Raw genomic sequence first — 21992 nt, forward strand, 5'->3', positions numbered from 1 at the left:
ATCCGAATGCACCCTGCAGTGATATGTAACTGATGTGGGATGTCAATGTGATCAGTTGAGTTTGGTTTTCATGGTTTTCCTAGAGAGCAGAACAGTAGGTACAACCTGTTCCATTAGCCTGGCACAGCAGCTGCTTAAAGAGAAAGTAAACAGACTTTGCCAGTTGATTACATTCCCCTCTGCAACCATAAACCCATTTTTATCATTTACATAAATCAGTTAAAAATGAAAAGAAAACAAAAAATCGTATTGGAAGCACCTCAATAATTCTTCATGAAATATAAGGAGGGGCATGAAAGGGCTGCCAAATTATGGATGGGAAGATCTCACACCATCTCTTTCTAAAAAGCAGAAACTTTGCAGCATACCAACCAAGAAGCCCACAGCCTTGCATCATTTTCTTCTGTCTCCTCTCAGTCCACCTTTTATCCTTCCCACTCCCCCTGCCAAGTCTGCTGTTTTTTTGGCCTTTCCATCCCCTCTCTGGCTGCATAACAGCAGACGCTTGGAAAAAAAAACACTGACATTTCCTGTATTTTAGTAAGTACTCATGTGAGCAAATCTACTGAGAGAACAAAGGCGCAGAACTTCTGAGGAGCAGAGGGGAGACAGACAAAACCTTTCCATGTAAGGCGCTCCTTGAATTTTTGGATTACATTTTTTGGATTTGTCCATCATGGACCTTCTCTGTTATGAGAAAATGCTCTTGGAAAGATTGTTACTGGGTGCATTGTGCATGAGCCTAATCCCCAGCATCCTGGCGCAAGAGGAGACAGCAGCAAAACCACTTGGACTGGGGAACATTACAGAATCGGTGGTTATCATTGAGAAACGAGGGGACACGCCAGATGTCATTATAGATACATATCTGCGAAAGGTGAGGAGATATTTACCCTTAACTCTTGTCACCACTTCCCACTGAAATGTTTAGACATTGGGACTGAGAGTGAGACTTTATCTCAAGTGGTGCCTTTCTGTCACCTCCAGTTTGAATTCTATGCTTTCCAAGGGGGAATGCTTCTGCAAATCTTTAGCCTAAAAATTAATCTTTCAGCTTGAAATAACTAAGACAACTGTATTGTATATCCTGTAACTGTGCAACTGAGTCTATTATCCACTTACTATTCTCATAAAGGGCACCAGTTGGCTAAATCTATTATCCCCAACCGAAGGTGGGTAATAGAGCCCGCATTTCAGTTGTGGTAACAGTCGTTTTTTTTTTTGTAAAAATGCCTCTCGCCAGTGCTAGGCCACCCGCACTGGGAGGGAACTGATGGTTGAATAGCCATGCTGGAGCACACACATGCGCATAATGAGCGAATGCCGCAACTCGCTCATTATTTGCATATGCGTGACGTCAGAAGTGCGTTATGTGCTCTGACTGCCTAGTGCTGGCAGGGGGCAATTTTAAAAAAAAAATACTGTTCCCTCCAACCGGAGTGCAGGCTCTATTAGCCCACACTTTTGGTTAGGGCAAATAAATTTAGCCAACAGGTGCCCTTTAATGGCCACTCAAAGCATATACCTTACGTCCCAGTTGACATAAAAATAAAGCCTCTATATGTAGAGATGGGGCTTTTTCTGATGTGCAGTTCTGTATGTTCCTCTGAAATAAGTCATCTCCATTAGTGTACATTTATTATTTAAATAGTGTGGGTGAGTCAAGAAGAGACGCTTATGACTAAATGTTCCCAACTCCACTATATGGATGTACCCTGTAAATAGTCTTATAGCTCCAGCCTAGTTGTTTGCACCACAATATGCTTTATATGAAGCTCGTGGACTTATCAGCTGTGCAAGTTTTGTGTATACTTTATCTGTATTTGCTGTAGCACTAATGTAAGTGTATGTTTGATACTGACAACCCCACTTAGGTTATTGATTGGCCAATGTCTGCCATTCCATGTGTTGTTGATTAGAAAGCAGCAGATGTGGGCCAGGTTTAGGCTTGAGATTCTTATGCAGGATTAACAAAGTCTGGTAAACAGAAATAATAGGACTTTGTACATAGGACTTGATATAATTATAGTCTATATCTAGTGCAGTGATCCCCAACCAGTAGCTCCTGAGCAACATGTTGCCCTCCAACCCCTTGGATGTTGCTCTCGGTGTCCTCAAAGCATGTGCTACTTTTTGAATTCCAGGCTTGGAAGCAAGTTTTGGTTGCATAAAACTATAGTACGGTGTCAAGTAGAGCCTCTTGTAGGTGGCCAGTTCACAAAGGGGCTACCAAGTAGCCAATCACAGCCCTTATTTGGCACCCCAAGGGTCTTTTTTATTTTCTTGTGTTGCTCCCCAAATCTTTTTACATTTGAATGTGGCTCAAGGGTAAAAAAGGTTGGGGGCCCCTGATCTAGTGCCCACTCCGCTTTTTGTAGTTATGATTTTTACCTGGAAAAGTAACTAAACCTGAGAAGTCATGGCAACAAAAGAGATGTCCTTTTTTTCATATGAAGAGTATCAAACATGTCTAGATGTTAGAGGGCTCCTACTGATACAATGATGTCCTACAACAGAAGTCTGGTGCACTCTAAACAGCTTACAGCTGGCCATCCTACAGTCAGGTACCCCTTCTTTAATAGGATGTGAGTCTTTGGAACCTTATACTATCATCCTTAATTAGTTATGGAGGGGGTCAATGCATGACACGTAGGGGTCAATTAATTAGAGTAAGAAATGGTGATCAACTGAACCGCACATCACCATCTAATCACCAGGCATCACCATGTAAAAAGTGGAATATTAATAAAGCCGTGTACTTCTTTTCAAAAACTCAAATTTAAATAAATTTTAAACTAACCACATATTTAGCTTAGTGCTGTTATGCTGTTCTTCTGACACAAATAACTATTTCAGCTCCCTAAGTAAACTGTGCAGTACAAACATCATTGAAGAACTTCTGAAACTTGCCTGGTAATTTATATTGCTACACAAATTCTCCATAACATAAATTATGTGTAGCCGGTCTCTACATATATACTGTGCAGTAAAAACGGTATCTGAAATGAAGTGTAAATGTCTAATGGAATATTTGTCCTTTTTAGATCTTTTTCGGAAATGAAGAGGTAACTGTTCCACCACCAGATAGCCCTCATATACTGCCCAACACTGATGCTCCCCAAAACCATGATGTTAAAAGAGTTTTTATTTTACAAAATGGAAAGCATATTGAGCAAGATATAGAGAAAGAAGAAGAAGCAGAAGAAGAAGAGGATGAGATAGGAGAAAATGAAAAAGAAGATGATAAACTGGAAGACAGTGTCCCAACAATTGCATCTCAGCCATCAACAACTGCTCATCTGGATGATAATTTTAATTATTTCAGTGAGTACAAAAATTTCTCTCCATTCTCTCCTTACTATACCTGCTATCCCATAGTCACTGTCCCTTCCCAGTGACTATAATCCCACTGCTACTATAGGCACCATTTCTCCCTACTATACCTGTTATCCCACAGCCACAGTCCCTTTCCAGAGACTATTATCCCACTGTTACTATAGGCACCATCTCTCCCTACTATACCTGCTATCCCACAGTCACACTCCCTTCCCAGAGCCTATTATCCACTGTTACTATAGGCACCATCTCTCCCTACTATACCTGCTATCCCACAGTCACACTCCCTTTCCAGAGACTATTATCCCACTGTTACTATAGGCACCACCTCTCCCTACTATACCTGCTATCCCACAGTCACACTCCCTTCCCAGAGACTATTATCCACTGTTACTATAGGCACCATCTCTCCCTACTATACCTGCTATCCCACAGCCACACTCCCTTCCCAGAGACTATTATTCCACTGTTACTATAGGCACCATCTCTCCCTACTATACCTGCTATCGCACAGTCACACTCCCTTCCCAGAGACTATTATCCCACTGTTACTATAGACACCATCTCTCCCTACTATACCTGCTATCCCACAGTCACACTCCCTTCCCAGAGACTATTATCCCACTGTTACTATAGACACCATCTCTCCCTACTATACCTGCTATCCCACAGTCACACTCCCTTCCCAGAGACTATTATCCCACTGTTACTATAGGCACCATTTCTCCCTACTATACCTGATATCCTACAGTCACACTCCCTTCCGAGAGACTATTATCCCACTGTTAAGGTCCCCATAGACACGATGATTCTTCTTGCCGAACGACCGATTTTAGGGAAGTCCGACCAATCCTTCGAAATTATCGTGCGGTTAGTGGTATTCGAACGATCGTACATCTTACGATTTTTCGGCCGACATCTGTCAGGAAATTGATCGGCCAGGTCAAAAAATCTTTGTCGGCCCCAGTGCAATCTATCTATGTTTGCAGGGCCAAGCAGGCAGCTCCCCTTTGTTTTCCTGCCAAATTGGTCTTTTTAGTTGATGGTAAATTCGTACGATCGTACGATCGTTCCGAGAAGATCGTGGTCTCACGATCAGGATCTGATCTTTTAAAAATCTTTACATCTTTGGCCGGCTTAACTATAGACACCGTCTCTCCCTACTATACCTGCTATCCCACAGCCACAGTCCCTTCCCAGAGACTATTATCCACTGTTACTATAGGCACCATTTCTCCCTACTATACTTGCTATCCCACAGTCCCACTCCCTTCCCAGAGACTATTATCAACTGTTACTATAGGCACCATCTCTCCCTACTATACCTACTATCCCACAGTTTCTTCCCAGAGACTATTATCCCACTGTTACTATAGACATCATCTCTCCCTACTATACCTGCTATCCCACAGTCACACTCCCTTCCAAGAGACTATTATCCCACTGCTTCTATAAGCACCATCTCTCCCTACTATACCTGCTATCCCACAGTCACACTCCCCAGTTACTATTATCCCACTGGTACTATAGCCATCATCTCTCCCTACTATCCCACAACCACAGTCCCTTCCCAGAGACTATTATCCACTGTTACTATAGGCACCATCTCTCCCTACTATACCTGCTATCCCACAGTCACACTCCCTTCCCAGAGACTATTATCCCACTGTTACTATAGGCACCATCTCTCCCTACTATACCTGCTATCCCACAGCCACACTCCCTTCCCAGAGACTATTATCCACTGTTACTATAGGCACCATCTCTCCCTACTATACCTGCTATCCCACAGTCACACTCCCTTCCCAGAGACTATTATCCCACTGTTACTATAGGCACCATCTCTCCCTACTATACCTGCTATCCCACAGTCACACTTCCTTCCCAGAGACTATTATCCCACTGTTACTATAGGCACCATCTCTCCCTACTATACCTGCTATCCCACAGTCACACTCCCTTCCCAGAGACTATTATCCACTGTTACTATAGGCACCATCTCTCCCTACTATACCTGCTATCCCACAGTCACAGTCCTTCCCAGAGACTATTATCCCACTGCTACTATAGGCACCATCTCTCTCTACTATACCTGTTATCCTACAGCCACAGTCCCTTTCAGAAGCTATTAAACACATGTGTTGCCTGTACACTCACGTCACAGGGTAAATACAGTATGTGTTGCATTACTGAGCCTTCCCACGACCTTCCTATCATCTGCATCTCAGTGGGGCCCCAATATGAGAGGTATGAGAGGGGCCCAGGTTAGTAACCCCTGCTTGGACCTCTAAAAAAAAGGTTTTTGATGCGAGATGATTTGTTTTTCTTTTTTCTACCCAAGAATACCCAAGAATTGTAGACTGTAACGTTAGTAAGATAATGATTTCTAGCACTACAATTAACACTGTCTTAAATTACCGGATTTATGAAATAACACCTATAATTTATATACTTATTGCTGATATAATCCACTGCTGTGGCTATTTTTCCCCATTTTTTCCACTGCAGAAAGAATTCTGGCTTCTCCACTGTATTAGATCATTTCCATCTTTATAAAATATAAGATAATTTAATAAAGAACAGGCAGGTTATAAATTTTGACTTAATGTGCGGTAAAGGCTGATCACTGGAGTTCTACTGCTGTATGAGGAAGAGTTCCATCCTGCCCGCTCCTATATCCTCTTTTGCCAAAAAAGTTAATTGTTAGGCTACAATTTCTGCATGTATAAAAAAAAAACATGAATCAAAGCTAACTGACATGTCTTTTTTTTTTACCTACTGGGGCATGTAACCTCTCTGTAGCACCAGACTTATACATATTTTCTATTTAGGAAACCAAGGTTTGCCCCTCTGACATTGACACCCTAGACACATGTACTTCGGTGCCTATTAGAAAATACATCACTGGTAAAACTGGTGTGTTTGCTTCAGCAACTCTACTATAGTTTATATAAACAAGCTGCTGTGTAGCCATGGGGGCAGCCATTCAAGCTGGAAAAGGAGGAAAGGCACAGGATACACAGCAGATAACAGATAAGCTCTGTAGTATACAATGGGATTCTTCAGAACTTATCAGTTATCTACTGTGTACCCTGTGCTTGATTGGCTGCCCCATGACTGTACAGCAGCTTGCTTATTTAAACTATAGGTAAATTAGCTTCTTGTAACATTTTTAAATTATATTTAAAGGAGAACTAAAGCTTTACTAAAGAAGTAGCTAGACATGTTGTACGTTATGTTTTGTGCTTCTGTACCAGCCCAAGGCAACCACAGCCCTAACAGTAAAGATCTGTGTCTCCAAAGATGCCCCAGTAGCTCCCCATCTTCTTTTCTGCTGATTCACTGCACATGCTCTGTGCTGCTGTCACTTACTGAGCTTAGGGACCCACTCCCAATATACAGTACACATAGAATAAAAATGTCACAATATAAGGCTGATGAGTAATTAAATAAAGGAAAATAAAGTTACGGTGCAGAGAAAAATCACCTAAACGTTTCTCTGTTTCAAAGCAATTTTTACATTCCTTGCTATTAGGGATAACATTGCCTTTACATTTCTTAAAGTTGCTTGGACAGAATTTCCGATAGCTGTGATGGGAGTGTAACCCACTGTATTTAAAGGAGACATATAGTATAAGTTACCCCTTCCCACAATCTTGTAGGCAATAATGAATAATATAAGGTGCTGGTTTCACTCGGGAATAAAAATTAATATTATCTTTAGCCATGGCCCCTTTATTGGAGATCCCTGTAGATCTGCTATGGTCCCTGTTTGTGTTTCAAATGAGAGGTGGGTGTGTTCTAACTGTACGTACAAGAAGTACAGTAGGATGGGAGTAGGCAATCACAGTCTCAGTCTCAGCTCAGTCTAGCTGCTGATTGGCTCCTATCCTATAGCACAGTGTACTGAGTGCTGCCAGCTCCCCTACACAGCCTGGGAAAGGAGGCAGCAGGAATTAGAAAAGATGGGCAGGACTAGATGTGTTTTAGCAGACATTTACAATAAATCAACCCAAGACACTATTTTTTAAGCATATATTATAATAATCTATAGTATAATAGAGTACAATGTACTGGCACATTCATGTTTTTCACATAATAAGTCTTTAAAATGAGTATTCTTAGGAGAGTTGACCACACAAATCATTTGGTATACATCATGGAGCAGATAGTCATTGCTGAATATACAAATGAAGCCTTATGTATCCTAACTGATATCTCAGTGTGTCTCATAAAGTTACTAGCGATGGGCGGATAAATTTGGCAGACCTGAATTTGCCATGAATTTCCACATTTCACCGCAAGTGAATTAATTTGCGAACTGACAATTTGCTGGTGAAAAATCAAAATTGACACACGTCAGAATTATTTTGACGCCCATTGACTTCAATGCTTTTTGTGAATTTTTCGACATTTCGCAGTAAATTTGGGAGTTTTCTGGCAAATTGAAATGGCACAGATTCGCCAATCACTAAAAGTTACATTTCTGCCATGCCTCATTTGAAATATGTAATGTACTGACTTCTTAGGAATTGAGCTAAAAAAAACTTTCGGAAATACCCTGAGAAATCATATGGGGTAACTAGGTAACCATCTGTATATTCAACAGTTACTTTCACCTCCATCATTAAATTACTTTCACACATTATAAGATATTGGGCAATGTGCTAATAGCTTGGGTAGATCTCTTATATTTAAGTGCCCCCGAATGCTCTAAAATAGCATTTACAACTTTATACCTTCATTTAACTTGAGCAAAAGTTTATATTACAGCCAAAACTCACTTTATACTTAAAGGGATACTATCATGGGAAAAAAAATTTTTTTCAAAATGAATCAGTTAATAGTGCTGCTCCAGCAGAATTCTGCACTGAAATCCATTTCTCAAAAGAGCAGACAGATTTTTTTATATTCAATTTTGAAATCTGACATGGGGCTAGACATATTGTCAATTTCCCAGCTGCCCCAAGTCATGTGACTTGTGCTCTGATAAACTTCAGTCACTCTTTACTGCTGATATCACCCCCTCCCTCCCCCTCCCCCAGCAGCCAAACAAAAGAACAATGGGAAGGTAACCAGATAACAGCTCCCTAACACAAGATAACAGCTGCCTGGTAGATCTAAGAACAACATTCAATAGTAAAAACCCATGTCCCACTGAGACTCCTTCAGTTACATTTAGAAGGAAAAACAGCAGCCTGCCAGAAAGCATTTCTCTCCTAAAGTGCAGGCACAAGTCACATGATTAGGGGCAGCTGGGAAATTGACAAAATATATAGCCCCATGTCAGATTTCAAAATTGAATATATAAAAATCTGTTTGCTCTTTTGAGAAATGGATTTCAGTGCAGAATTCTGCTGGTGTAACACTATTAACTGATGCATTTTGAAAAAAACATGTTTTCCGATGATCCCTTTAATGATGACGCCTAAGCTTAGCTGCACTGCTCAGAGCACACTGAGCATGTGCAGTGCCACTGGCACTCCTAACAAAATGCAAGATCTGGAGCTCCTGTGCAGGGGGTGGGCACAGGTGCAGGGACCCAGAAAGGGGTTGTGGCTGCGGTGGGGGACCTGGCATGGAGTTGCTCCCGGGGGCCTGGAGGGGGGTTACTGCTGGGGCAGGGGGCCTGGAGTGGGGGAAGCCCTGGAGTTCCTTGGACTCTCCAGTCTCACACTGCCTTTGCTCATGGATATTCATAGGCCTGTGCAGGATTCTATTGTTGTTCAGGGGACAAATTATCAGATTTATTTAGTTTACTTAAGAATCATGACAGGAGGAATTACCCTATGCGTGAAAGGTCAATTTATCTGCAATCACTGAGGTGTTTGTTTGGTTTGAGTGGAGGTCGGAGGAGATAATAACTTAGCTGAGGCAGAACTTACATAAACCTTTAACATGCATAAAAACATCTAATGTGACATGGAACAAAGCTCTGTTATGCTTGTGTAAGAATTGAAAAGGGCATCTTAAACAGGCAGGTAATTATGTGATGACAGAAGCCCGTTAGCACACCCAGGTAGTCATAGATCATCTTGGTGATGGACCCGCGGCTAACGTTTATTTCCCCTGACAGTTCCTGCTGTGCCAAAGCATACGTATCTTGTTTTAGATACTGTGCAGTTTCAGGGTATAATCTTAATTAGCGCTTGATTGAAACTGACGAACTCCGAGGGAAATTATGCAGAAGATCAGCAGTTTGTAGGAGCTTAAATTCCAGACAGAATATTTGAGTAAAATCTAATTAGTATCATATAACTGCCTTGTCTGCCAAGAAAGGACAAACATGTCCTTTAAACAGCAATGTGTTTGAATAGAACCGCATGCACCACAGTCCGACCTCCCCTATACAAACGAATCAATTATAGCAGCTGCCAGGCAGAGCTGGAATCCTGACAAGGGCTCGGAATGATGAGGCAAGGGCTACGACAGGGAAAGATGCTGAAAGGGAGAACTGCGCTGGCCACGCTATTGGAAAAATAAAGAACAAATACAGAAAGTTCTGTTTGGAAACATTCTTTTTCAACCACTGGGCACCAACTTGTCTCTATTGGCAGTGTAAGCATGGGGGACACCAAGCCATCTGTTTTTTGAGGGGCCCCAGAATGTAGCAGTTATATTACTACCATTTAAGTAACGGTAACACATTATATACCTTTGTAAAAATATTTTCTTCTTCTTTCAGTCCAAGCTCTTGCTTTCCCCTGATATATACCGTTCCAAACCCTAATGCTCTTTTTTTTTCTCTGGCTGTTGCTCTGAGTATGGAACCATAACGTTGATGCAAAGACCCAATAAGCAGTTGAAACTGTTGAATTAACTGCTCCAGCCTATTGGGTTTTTGCATTGCATCACAGTTGCACTCTATGGGCAAAGAAAGAAGTGCTTACAGACGTAATGGGGGTTTTTGGAACAAAGGTATAGATTTAAACAAATGTTTTAATGTTTTTACTGATGTGTACAGTCAATTTAAATTAGCCATTCCTAAACAATGGGGCTGGTCCATCAAGGGGAGTCCAGTACAGTGGCAGAAGGGACCAAGCCTGAAGAACATTTAGGATAAGGTCTGGAAAGAATAACTTGACAACCATATTTAAAGGTCAGTACATTTGGGAAGATGTTCTAGATATTCTTGGAACCATGACTGAATAGTGATGTTTTTGCATAACTGTAAACTTTATATTAGCTGATAGGGGCCTTGAGCAAGTGTTGGTCCTCAAAATGATGATTGAGCTTAAAATCACAGAACATTTAAATGGTTTGTGCTTCAAAAGAATGAAAAATGTGTTGCTCGCTTTGTTACTCTTTCTGTTGTCCTGTATTACCTCCCAAAGGAAAGCAGCTGACATTTTATTTTGGCTTCTACAACTTTTTGGCTTCTTCCCATTTTCCATGTCATTTGGTCTCACTGCCTGAAGCAAGTTCATTGCAAACACAGTTAGCTTGCTCTATCAGCCAGTGAGACTGCAATAGTACCATTAGTCTCGGCTGCAGGCACATTTACAGTCAGACAGAGTTTTTATTGTACAACATTATGCATAAGTAAGAAATAGGATTGTGCCACATATAGTGATGTAGGGCACATGGTACAACTACAATTGGGCAGCATGGGACCTTTTTTAGGAAGACGATGCAGCAGCCAAGAACATATGGATATGGGGGGATTTTTGCCATGTCCTGTTGCACCCAAGGCTCACGCAGCAAAAAAAAAAAAATACAGGACTCCATAGTTGACTGCACTTCCTCTCTACCATTCCTTCTTATGTAAATAAGCAACATCCAAAGGGTTGGTGAGCAACATGTTACCCATGAGCCACTGGTTGGGGACCACTGCCTTAGAGACTCCCCTGGCCACAGAGAGAGTAAACTGAGAAAGATGTATCTGACGTCTCTCTCCGCAGTGTCCCGACTAAGTGCCATAGAGTCTGCAATCCATCGTCTTAATGTCCAGTTCTTTGGCCTTAACGTCAAGGTGAACCAGATGTCACAAAGCCTTTCAACTATACGGACGAAACTGGTCGATGTAGAAGACAACATTGCAACTGTTTCTGAACTGAATTTAAGGAACCAGAGACAAATTGGACAGATTGAAGGTAGGACTGCCAAATGAGAAACATGTGTGAGGCTGTTGTTTTTCAAGCTATTTTTCTTGTCTTAATTAAGTATAAATATTCTACACTTTCAGAAGAATCTCAGAAGAGTACATCTCCAGAAATAAAGTTATGAAAATTCAATAATGTCATTTAAGAGATGCATAATTTTTATTGTTTTCAGTCCTTGTTGATATGTTTCCCCATTTGAGTTCTAGCATAAGGACGTCTAGCAGGTCATATTCTCATTGGTACCAGCAGAGAATGCTGGTATTGAAAAATAGGGTGTAAGTAAATGTTAAAGGATCAGCAGATGAGAAGGTCTACCAGCTGCAGGTTCGCAAAGGCTTTTTCATGCCCCTCACCACACTTCTAGTTTTATGATAATGTTGGGTTGCAGCTAAATCTGAAGCTGGTCAGCTCAGATAGAGGTTTTAGGGAAGGGAACAACCTGATAAGGTCCACACAGATCTCTGTTCTACAGGGTTGGACTGACCCACCAGGGTAGTGCACCAATACCTAGCTAACAGTCTGCTGCACTATCATTCTGCCTTTGCTTTTACTCCTATCTTGTGCACACTGCTTCCGTATTGGCCATACATGATGACACCAGCTGGGCCCATATTCCCTCAATATCAGGTTCTCTCTCTGGTAGGTTGCAGTTCCCTCGGTCCAACACTGCTTTTCTAGTATATTTAAAGGTTTACTCTAACCAACTCTACTTGTCCATAATTTGGATGGCATTAAGTTGATTGCAAATACATAAAGGATGGCTAGTGGACACAAAAACAGTGTTCATTATACATTGATCTTTTTTTTATAGTTAAATACATTTTGACCAGAGTAGTTGCACTTCCATTCTAATTTACTTATACTTTAATTAATCTTTGAGTGTTTTCACTGTCCCTTTGCCATCCTTTGGTGTCATATTCCAGTTACAAGAAGCCAAAATGGGCTGTAGGGGGTGTGCTATTTGCCAATATCATGGATGGTGGCACCATATTCTTAAGCTTCATACTGTATATGGAACTCTTAGTTGCAGGGAAGCAGGGCCGCCATCAGGGGGGGGGGCAGGGGGGACAAGTGTCCTGGGCATGAAGTGCTGCATTTTTGAAAGAACCGGGCCCCCTGTACGAGCGCCCGAGCCGTGCGGCCATTTCGTAGGTTGCCGTATGCAGAAGTGCCGAAAAGCCGAACAGCCGAAGTCCCGAAAACAGCCGAAGCCGAAGTCCCGAAGCAGCGAGAAGACCTGAAGTCACGAAAACAGCCGAAATTGAAGTCCTCAAGTGGCGAAAAGACCCAAAGTCACGAAAGGAGGCGAAGTTGAAGTCCTGAAGCCTTGAGTTCAATTCTACTGAACACCAGTTTGTTTTTTTTTAATCCCCTGGCCACCAATGTATTATTTTAATATTCTATAGGCCCCTTCCACCAATGTTTTTTTAAAAATAAATTTGGGGGGCCGCAATTTTTTTTGCAACTTGTGACCAATGCTTTTTGTTTTTTGTTTAAATTTTATAAAAAAATTTGGGGCCCCAATTTTTTTTAACTTGTAAGGGGGCCCCTGCCACCAATGTTTTTTTTTAAAAAAATGTGAACATTTGGCCTTGCGACCAATGCTTTTTGTTTTTTGTTTTTTTTTAAAATTTTATAAAAAGATTTGGGGCCCCAATTTTTTTTAACTTGTAAGGGGGCCCCTGCCACCAATGTTTTTTTTTAAAAAAAATGTGAACTTTTTTTTGGGGGGCCCCAATTTTTTTTAATTTATAAGGGGGCTCTAACCATCAATAGCTTTTTATAACTTGTGTGTGGGGGGGGAGTTACTATTTTAGCGCTGATGTCTGTGTGGTCTTTTAACTGTGATGTGGAGTGGGCGGGATATGGGGTGGGGCTTGGGCGTGAGTATGGGGGCCCGTGATTTCTAATGGCGGCCCTGCAGGGAAGGCTGCCTTCTTTTCCTGAAAACCGTTGGTTTTACCCTGTTAAAGTAAGCAGTGGCACATTTAGGAGAGAACCAGTTGTGCTAGGAGAGCCATCCAGTAACTGACAGGGGTATTTTCCTATAAGCAAGAGGATAAGGGGTATTCAGACTGATGAGTGTTCCATTTCATAAACTAATGTTATCTGTAAATTTTTGCAGGTTGTTTTAAAGGGAGGAGACTCTTAAGAAAGTGTTATCTTATTTTTCAACACTTTGAAAATTATGAAACAGCCCAAAAGCTTTGCCACAGTCGTGGGGGCAACCTGGCCATGCCGATCGATGAGCAGGAGTATGCCGCTCTGGCAAAATATATCCACGATTCATTCTTTCCTTTCAACTGGCATATATGGATTGGAATTAATGATCTGCACACAGAAGGAATGTACCAATATGAAAATGGCCATCGCGTTTCATTCTTCAACTGGTACAAAGATCAGATGATCGTACAGCCCAACGGAAGGACCCTGGAGAACTGTGTTTCTGTCACATCCATTGACGGCAAGTGGTGGGATCATGACTGCTCTCGGAGAATGTTCTATGTCTGCGAGTATTAAATAGCATATGTACCCATAATTCTAAGTGTGGAGGGGGATCACTTTATTAAAACACAATGGCATAGTGACATCTTTGTACGTCTTGATATAAGTTAGGGCCGCCATACTGCTTCTTCTGACAAGACACAATATAATATCATGTACAGTATATACTGTAGACTAATGAAAAAGTGCACTATGTGGCCAAATATGGTGAAATGAGTATGTGACTTTTCGACTTTCACAGCATAAGACAATAAGAGAGAAAGATGGTGCTTTGCTCAATATGTTTAATACAAATGATTAATTAGTGTAAGTGCTAACTAACTGTAATAAATATGAAGTCATTTTTAATTGCATACCTGGCATTTTTGATTTTGCGCTCATTTACACCACAGTAATGCCTCCAACCCGCCCAAATTTCCCATAGTCCTATCAATTCTGCCACCCAAAACTGTTTGAGAAATGTACTAAATTGGATGTACCCTGCTCTGTTTGTTTGTATTTACATCACAATCCCCAAAGTAACTGATGTAACTGGAGCAAACACACAGCCCTTGTATTGACAACATTGTATTGTGAAGGGCCAGCCAGGGGTTAGTAATTGGTGGTACTGTAAGAGGTTCTATTCATACATGACTTAAGTTTATCACAAGAACAACTTATAACTTATATATAGGGTTGCCACCTTTTATAAAAAATTGTACCGGCTGCTAGGGGCGGGGCCTCAAAGGGGCAGGATGTGACGTCAAAAGGGGCGGGGCCACGCCACGGACACCACAGACGCTAGAAGAGGCAAAAGAAAAGGTAAATTGCAGGGGATTGGGGGCAGGCCGAGGGCTCCTTTTGATCGTATTACAAATTTACTGGCAGCTACATTGCCGGTAAATTTGTAATACGGGCCCTGGCCTTGGCAGGTATTTTACCGGCTAGCCCTACTTATATACAGGTATGAGATCCCTTATCTGGAAACCCATTTTCAAAAAGTTCGGAATTACGGAAAGGCCATCTCCCAGAGGCTACATTTCATCCAAATAATCCACATTTTAAAAAATGAATTCCTTTTCTCTATAATAATACTAAAACAAATAATAAAACAGTAACTTGTACTTGATCCAAACTAAGATATAATTATTCTTTATTGGAAGCAGAACCAGCCTATTGAGTTTATTTAAAGATTTTCTAGTAGATTTAAGGTACGAAGATCCAAATTACGGAAAGATCCATTATCCAGAAAGCCCCAGGTCCCGAGCATTCTGGATAACAGTTCCCATACCTGTATAGGTAATACAGTTATTCAGAATACTCGAAAATCTCCATACCTTATATTTAGTAAAAAAAAATAATTTAAACATTAATTAAACCAAATACGGATTGATTATATCTTAGTTTGGATCAACTACAAACTACTGTTTTATTATTACAGAGAAAAAGGAAATCATTTTTAAAAAGTTGAATAATTTGATTAAAATGAAGTCTATAAGATATGGCCTTCCCATAATTTGGAGATCTCTGGATAACGGGTTTCCGGATACCTGTATAATGTTTATTTATTTTAGGACAGGTTCAGGGTTCTACTCAATTGCACTCACTTCCTGCACCCCATTAAATTGGGGTCCATCCTCTCGGAGTGTGGAAAGCATTCCATTGTCAGTATAAGTGGAAAGAGCCAAAGCCATGGAGCCATTTATAAGGACGTTGAGGTACATGGAGAGGAAGAAAACATTGATCAGGTGGTAAATGGACCTATACCAATACATTAAACAAGGATGTCTTTCTGTTGCAAGGACTACTCATAGAGCACAAGAACCTGGTTTAGGTGTTTAGTAGTATCTGTGAGATTCGGCAAGCACCTACACTGCTCAGTTTCGAAAATGGATAAGGGAGTTTTTTTTTCCCAAAGAAGAGAACAGAATAGCAAATGAGGTTACCAGGGGACCTAATCAGTACTCCAAAGGTTTTCAAGCTCATTCCTGAATTCCTTCCTCAAAATCCAAAAAAAAAGAAGATTATTCTGCTCCCATAAGGCAGTGGTGGGGGTGTTGTTGATTTGTATATTGTTGGAGACCAGACAAAACTACTGGGAGCCTTTCCAGTGTGAGAACATTGACAGCTAGCAAAGCCACGTTATGCAGGACAAAAAGAAATAGACCTTCAGCTGTTGTTAAACTATGACTTCCAACACCTGCCTACAACTGAGGAGCTGCAGGATGATTTACAACAGGGATCCCCAACCTTTTTTACCCTTTTTTACCATCTACAAATGTATAGGAGAAAAGAAGAAAAGTATCCCCGTCTACTTAATCAGAAAAGTTACAAAAAAATATATATTATCACTGTGTGATCTGTTTTCAGTTAAACCATTAAAAATCTTGAAAAAAGTTGCTAGCCAGCAACAAATAACAACTATTAATCAGTCACGTGATCCAATATCTATGAAATCCCTCTTTTTATTTCATTAATTAATCCCACAAAGTGCTAGTGCATAACCTCAATAAGTTAACATTAAATAGAGTAAAACACCATTAATTTTCCTTTTAATTATTGTGTATATTAGGTAAATTCTAACGCATAAATAATTCATTTAACATTAATTGATAATTTACTAACAACCCACTAAAACACCAATAAGGATGGTAAAATGCCACCAAATGTGATCAATTCACATATAAATTACTTAAAGTGCAAGTATGAACATCTCTGATTCCAAGAAAAGGTAGGAAAAGGAAATTTGTAGAATCGTGGAGAAGTCCTGTATTGTCTAGCTAGCTGATTGTTTTACTAACTGCGGGACCCCACAAAGGAGGAGAAGTCAGTGCTTCTGGAACTGTGGTCTCAATTCTATTTTAACTGTCTAGATTGAGAAGCTGTCTTGTCTAAAAAACACACAAATTCCAGAGCACTTATAGTGAAAACTGTAAAACAGGAATACAGATGAGGAATCTCCTATAATCTGAGCAGAGAGAAGTGCCCAGATCACTATAAAAAAACGTTTTTGTAAAAAGAACCCCCCCAAGGATTTATCTAAAATTGGTATAAACCAGTAAGAATGGCAAGCCAACGCGCGTTTCTCAAAATTGCTTTTTCAAGGCTGGCTGAAACCTTAATAAAATAAAATAGAGTTGTTATATTACCCTACACATGAGCCCAGTGTATAGTTTATGTGTCATATGTTAGAAAATGTAGGGGGAAGGAGGGTACCCCAGAAAAAAATGTACGGTCTTTTGCAGCCTATCACCCTGAAAAATTAAAAGTCGCCAGCGTTTTTTGGGACTTTCAACTATTTTTTGAGGAACTCCTTTCTACTCTATTGCACATCACCTGGTCTGAGGTGGCAAAGGCAAGTCTGGCACAAGAGGCAACGGTCAATAAAATCCGCATCTCAGTGAATTTGCGTAATTACGTCCATTTGCCAGAGCGCAACTTTGCCAGGCGTAAGGGAGCTAAGTACCACTAGAGTCTATCTCCTTCGCTAGCAAAGTTACGCCAGCAACCGAGACGTCCTGGATCATTGCTGCTATTGACAAGCTGAAACATTAGGCTGGTGCAATAAGTTCAGTATATAAAATGCGGCATTTTTACCATATTCATTTTTATGGTTGAGTTCTCCTTTAAAACAATATCATGGTATCTGATCCAGTCTTGGCACCTATTGAAAAATGTTAACTGCTGTACTGTACATCAGATGCTTTAAATTTCATATCTGTACATGGCCCTGTGGGAACAAAGCAGTTTCTGATGGTGGCCTTTAGTGGGTAACTTTGGCACAATGGTCTCTTGTTCTCTTGTCACAGCAGGTCGTCTCATACCAGCTACCTGGTTCTTCTTATTCCTTTTCTAAATTAAAGGGAATCTGTTGTGATTTTTATGGTGTAGTTTTTATTTCTAAATACACTGTTTACACTGCAAATAATTAACTGTATATAGTATATAGGCAGCCATCTCCTCTTCATTCAGAACCAGTGTTGTGCAATGGAACTGCTTTCAGATAGGTTGTTGCTTCTACGACTCAATGTAACTGAAGGACTCACGACTTGTGTTAACAGGACTTGGATTTTTACTACTGCGTGCTGTTCTCATATCTACCACTATGTGGGGCATGGGAGTATTTTTAGCAACTCAGTTGTCAGGGAGCTGTTTTCTGGTTACCTTCCCATTATTCTCTTGATAGGCTACTGGGGGAGAGGGAGTGATATTACTCCAACTTGCAGCACATCAGTAAAGAGTTAATGAAGTTTATCAGATCACAAGTAACATGACTGAAAGCACCTGGAAAACTAACAACATGTCTAGCCCCATGTCAGATTTCCAGATTAAATATAAAAAATCTGACTGTTCTTCTGAAAAAATGGATTTCAGTGTAGGATTCTGATGGTGCAGCACCATTAACTGATGCTATGATAGTATTCCTTTTAAATACACAAACGGCCCCAGTTTCCAAGTCAGTGTTTACATTTAATTCAGAGATAAATACATTCACATTCAGGTAATAGGCACTAAGGTAAAGTCCTTTTCTACTAACATTTCAGAGCACTAGAAGCCATTATTCTATATAGCATTAAGCTATTTAAAGAGATTTCTGAATGTTATGTGGCTTTCATGGACACATCAACATTCAATTAAGATAGGACAGAGAAACTAGCCGTTACGTAGAAATCATTTTAAAACAAATTAGGGCGCTCTAAAATGGTACTGACATGGGGCATATCTATTACAGGCTGAAAATATAGTCAGGATTCTGTTTTGGTTCTGTTACAGCTGATTCTCCATAGATGAAAGGAACTCTTGCAAATACTTACTGTAGTATTTTGGCAGGGGGGGGGGGGGGCAAGCAGAGTTGTATCCATCCACTTTGGCAGGTCAGAAGACCTGTTCTTTAGACATTCCTATAAATAGAGCAATCATCCAATACTCCTGCAAACCTCCACCCAGGGAACTCAGGGGGCAGCCACAGATCACAAACAGCTCCATGGTGTTGACAGTCTCAACAGCAGTGTTGGTCAAAAACTGAGCATTTTAAAGCTGGTATTTGTCTCCGTACATTTAAAGCACTAGACCCCTTCCTTAGGCTGAGTAGTGGTCTTGCTTCTCAAGATGTATTCTCTCCAAAATGGCTACTTCAGCTGGTGCAAGTCCAGGAGCTTTTTCTACTGACCATTGGCATGAGGTTGACTAGATAGTAGTACATGGTCCAGAGTTATCCTAAAAGTGGCAATAGGGACTCAATCTGAAGGCCAGTTAGGGTGAAATTTGGGGAGAATGCTTATGAGCTTTTAGTGCATTGCACATTTAGTACTTGACCAAAAACTGGACCTCCAAGGTAGACTTGATCTGAAAAAGTCTGGAAGCAACTACTATATAGTATCCAACCATTCACTATGCAGGTTGAACAGATTGAGGTCATAAACAGTATGACTACTTTCCTATTGTTCCTCTCAGTAAGGTCAAAAGCCAGAACAATCAGATCGGCAGGGTGGGAAGAGTTACTCAAGCCAACTCAACCAGTGCATGATACATCTGCTGGTACTGCGTGCACTGTCCAATGGTATTTTGGCAGATGAAATTGTCAAACCTGCCCGATCAACTAACACATCTCTGTGCAACAAATCAGTCTGCATAGTCAGGCCAGTATACATATACTAAAAAGTGTCCAAAAGTTCAGTTTGTTTGCTGCTGTCGGTACATGTATGACCAGACTGCCACACGAGCAGATTTGGAGAGATTTAGTCGCCTGGCGACTAATCGCCTCTTCTTCTGGGCGACAATCTCCCCGAACTGCCTTTGCGTGTCTTCCCGTCCGCTATAATGAAAAGTCGCCGGCGCTAAAGCACACGCGGCGCTTCGTTTTCCTAAGATGCTTTAAGAAAATCTATTTTAATTTAAGTCCAGGATCCACAGTATCAGTTATTGCAGTAAGCATTAGATTGTAGGTAATATAACTTCAGGGAGCTGACTGTGTTGTAATTGTTATGGGCTCTAAAATTCCCAAAGTTAAGGATTTTAATATCAGCCATCCGTACCAACAGCAAGCTTATTATTAAATCTAATACACTGTGCCTGTGTTTTCTTTGTAGCAGTCTGCTAAGCAAGGAGGTAATTAAGATGGTGACTGGGGACCACAATCAAACTCCCATTCAAGGATTTATCCGCATTACACTATTTCATTCTTATTTTTAGCACTAATACAAATATTAGCAAATACCAAGGTCGGCCCAGGAAGGGCACGAGAGATTAAATCATTTAATAAATGTGTTTTTCTTATTGCAAGAACAAAATCTCTAAATCTTTTTGCCATTTATCTCTCAGGCTTCCTTGTCCTCTAGGATCCCAGCATTGTAGGTCATGAGCCTGTTGTAACAAAAAGAGATTTCAAGCACGGCACCAAGACCGAAGATGCCAATTATTCAATAAGAATACTTCATAGCTGTAATAAAAATATCCCCTAGACAAAGGTTGGAGCCGTCTGAAGCCCAATTAAGGTGAGGTTTGGGCAGAATGCCTCTCCTATATAAACCTTAAAGCCCAACTTGAAGGTCAATTACGGAGAGCTTTGGTTAAAAGTTATTTGCTGTCCTACATATTTTAGGAACTATAACTGAATGGTTGCTAAATCAATGTTTTACTGTATCTGTAACCTTGTTAAGAGATTAAAGGGTTTCAGAACAAATGGTAGACCTCCATGTGGGTCTTGATCCCATCAGTTGGTATGGAGGCCAAATGGACCAATGGTCTTTCTGCCACTGACAGCACTATGCCTTAAAGGAACAGTAACACCAACAAATTGTAGTGTTTTAAAGGAATGACAATATAATGTACTGTTGCCCTACACTCGTAAAATGTGTGTGTTTGATTCAGAAACACTACTATAGTTTATATAAACAAGCTGCTGTGTAGCCATGGGAGCAGCCATTCAAGCACAGGATACACAGTAGATAACAGATAAGTACTACTATAGTTTATACAAACAAGCTGCTGTGTAGCCATGGGGGCAGCCATTCAAGCACAGGATACACAGCAGATAACAGATAAGTGCAGGATAATCCCTTATCTCTTGGGTATCCTGTGCCTTTTCTCCATTTTTAGGTTTGAATGGTTGCCCCCATGGCTACACAGCAGCTTGTTTATATCAACTATAGTAGTGTTTCTGAATCAAATACACCAGTTGTACCATTGCAGCTCAAAAGTACATTACATGGTCATTACTTTAAAACATTTTTAGGTGTTACTGTTCCTTTAGCGTTCTTAAAAATATAGGATTGTGTTTTTTTTGCAGCATGAGATTGGGAATATATTTGCATTAAAGAATTAAGGTGGTGAAACACAGTGGTGAGAATGCATAGAAGTATGTATATACAGGTTTCCTTCCATGGCCCCACCCGTTACAATAGAATATTTACGGCTCATTTATGAAGAACAAGGTTTAAAGAAAAAAACACAAGTGCAACTTGCCCCAACTCCACAGCAGCTAGAACAGTGATCAGAGCCGGAACTAGGGGTAGGCAGAGTAGGCACGTGCCTAGGGCACAAAGATGGGAGGGTGCCAGTTCCCTTCTCTGCCCGACTGTGTATTTTTCGTGCTTTATGCGCAAATTCGCGCAGGAGCCGCGACTGCAGGGCCTGCCTAGGGCGCCTGCCCAGCGTGGCCCGGCATTGACTGTGATACAACTGTATGAGACTCTATAACTGCCCCAACCCTAAAAAAACAATATCTAGTACTCTTCATCATGACATAAGGGACCTTATCTGTGCCCCTAGAGGAAAAGTTGTTTCCAATTGAAGCCCTACCCTTTTTTATGTACCCACCATTGCCAGCTACAAGTTTGTGTGCAACTTCGTGCAGGGCAGATTGGTTTAGACAGTGTATATATTTGCCCTGCGCATGGTTACATTTATAAAGCTGAATAAGAGTGTGCAAACAGAATTGCGAATTTATTTTCACAATGCGAATGTCTATAAGAGCTTTTTAAATATGTCAAAAACCACGAATATTTATGTGCAGACTCTGTGTTTGAATTACGTTAGTGGCAGAGAAAATATTTGCAAAACAGTTTCGCA

General features: G+C 40.8%; 1 protein-coding gene across 1 annotated transcript; it reads left to right on the top strand.

Annotated features, from left to right (window-relative positions):
- The first annotated feature begins 438 nt into the window (after window positions 1-438).
- LOC108697260 (C-type lectin domain family 11 member A) lies at window positions 439-14296 on the top strand. Its single transcript, XM_041571593.1, has 4 exons — window positions 439-877; window positions 3045-3324; window positions 11238-11429; window positions 13564-14296. The coding sequence occupies exons 1-4, from the start codon at window positions 677-679 to the stop codon at window positions 13956-13958; spliced, it is 1068 nt and encodes a 355-aa protein (XP_041427527.1). The 5' UTR covers window positions 439-676; the 3' UTR covers window positions 13959-14296.
- Window positions 14297-21992: the final 7696 nt, after the last annotated feature.

Source organism: Xenopus laevis, chromosome 7S, assembly GCF_017654675.1.
Source record: "Xenopus laevis strain J_2021 chromosome 7S, Xenopus_laevis_v10.1, whole genome shotgun sequence".
Classification (NCBI taxonomy): domain Eukaryota; kingdom Metazoa; phylum Chordata; class Amphibia; order Anura; family Pipidae; genus Xenopus; species Xenopus laevis.

What these genes read in the sequence shown, in the direction of transcription:
- LOC108697260 (XM_041571593.1), top strand. Translation starts at nt 677, where the DNA reads ATGGACCTTCTCTGTTATGAGAAAATGCTCTTGGAAAGATTGTTACTG. An exon ending in TAGATACATATCTGCGAAAG is followed by an intron (nt 878 to 3,044) that starts GTGAGGAGATAT and finishes TGTCCTTTTTAG; the next exon opens with ATCTTTTTCGGAAATGAAGA. An exon ending in TGATAATTTTAATTATTTCA is followed by an intron (nt 3,325 to 11,237) that starts GTGAGTACAAAA and finishes CTCTCTCCGCAG; the next exon opens with TGTCCCGACTAAGTGCCATA.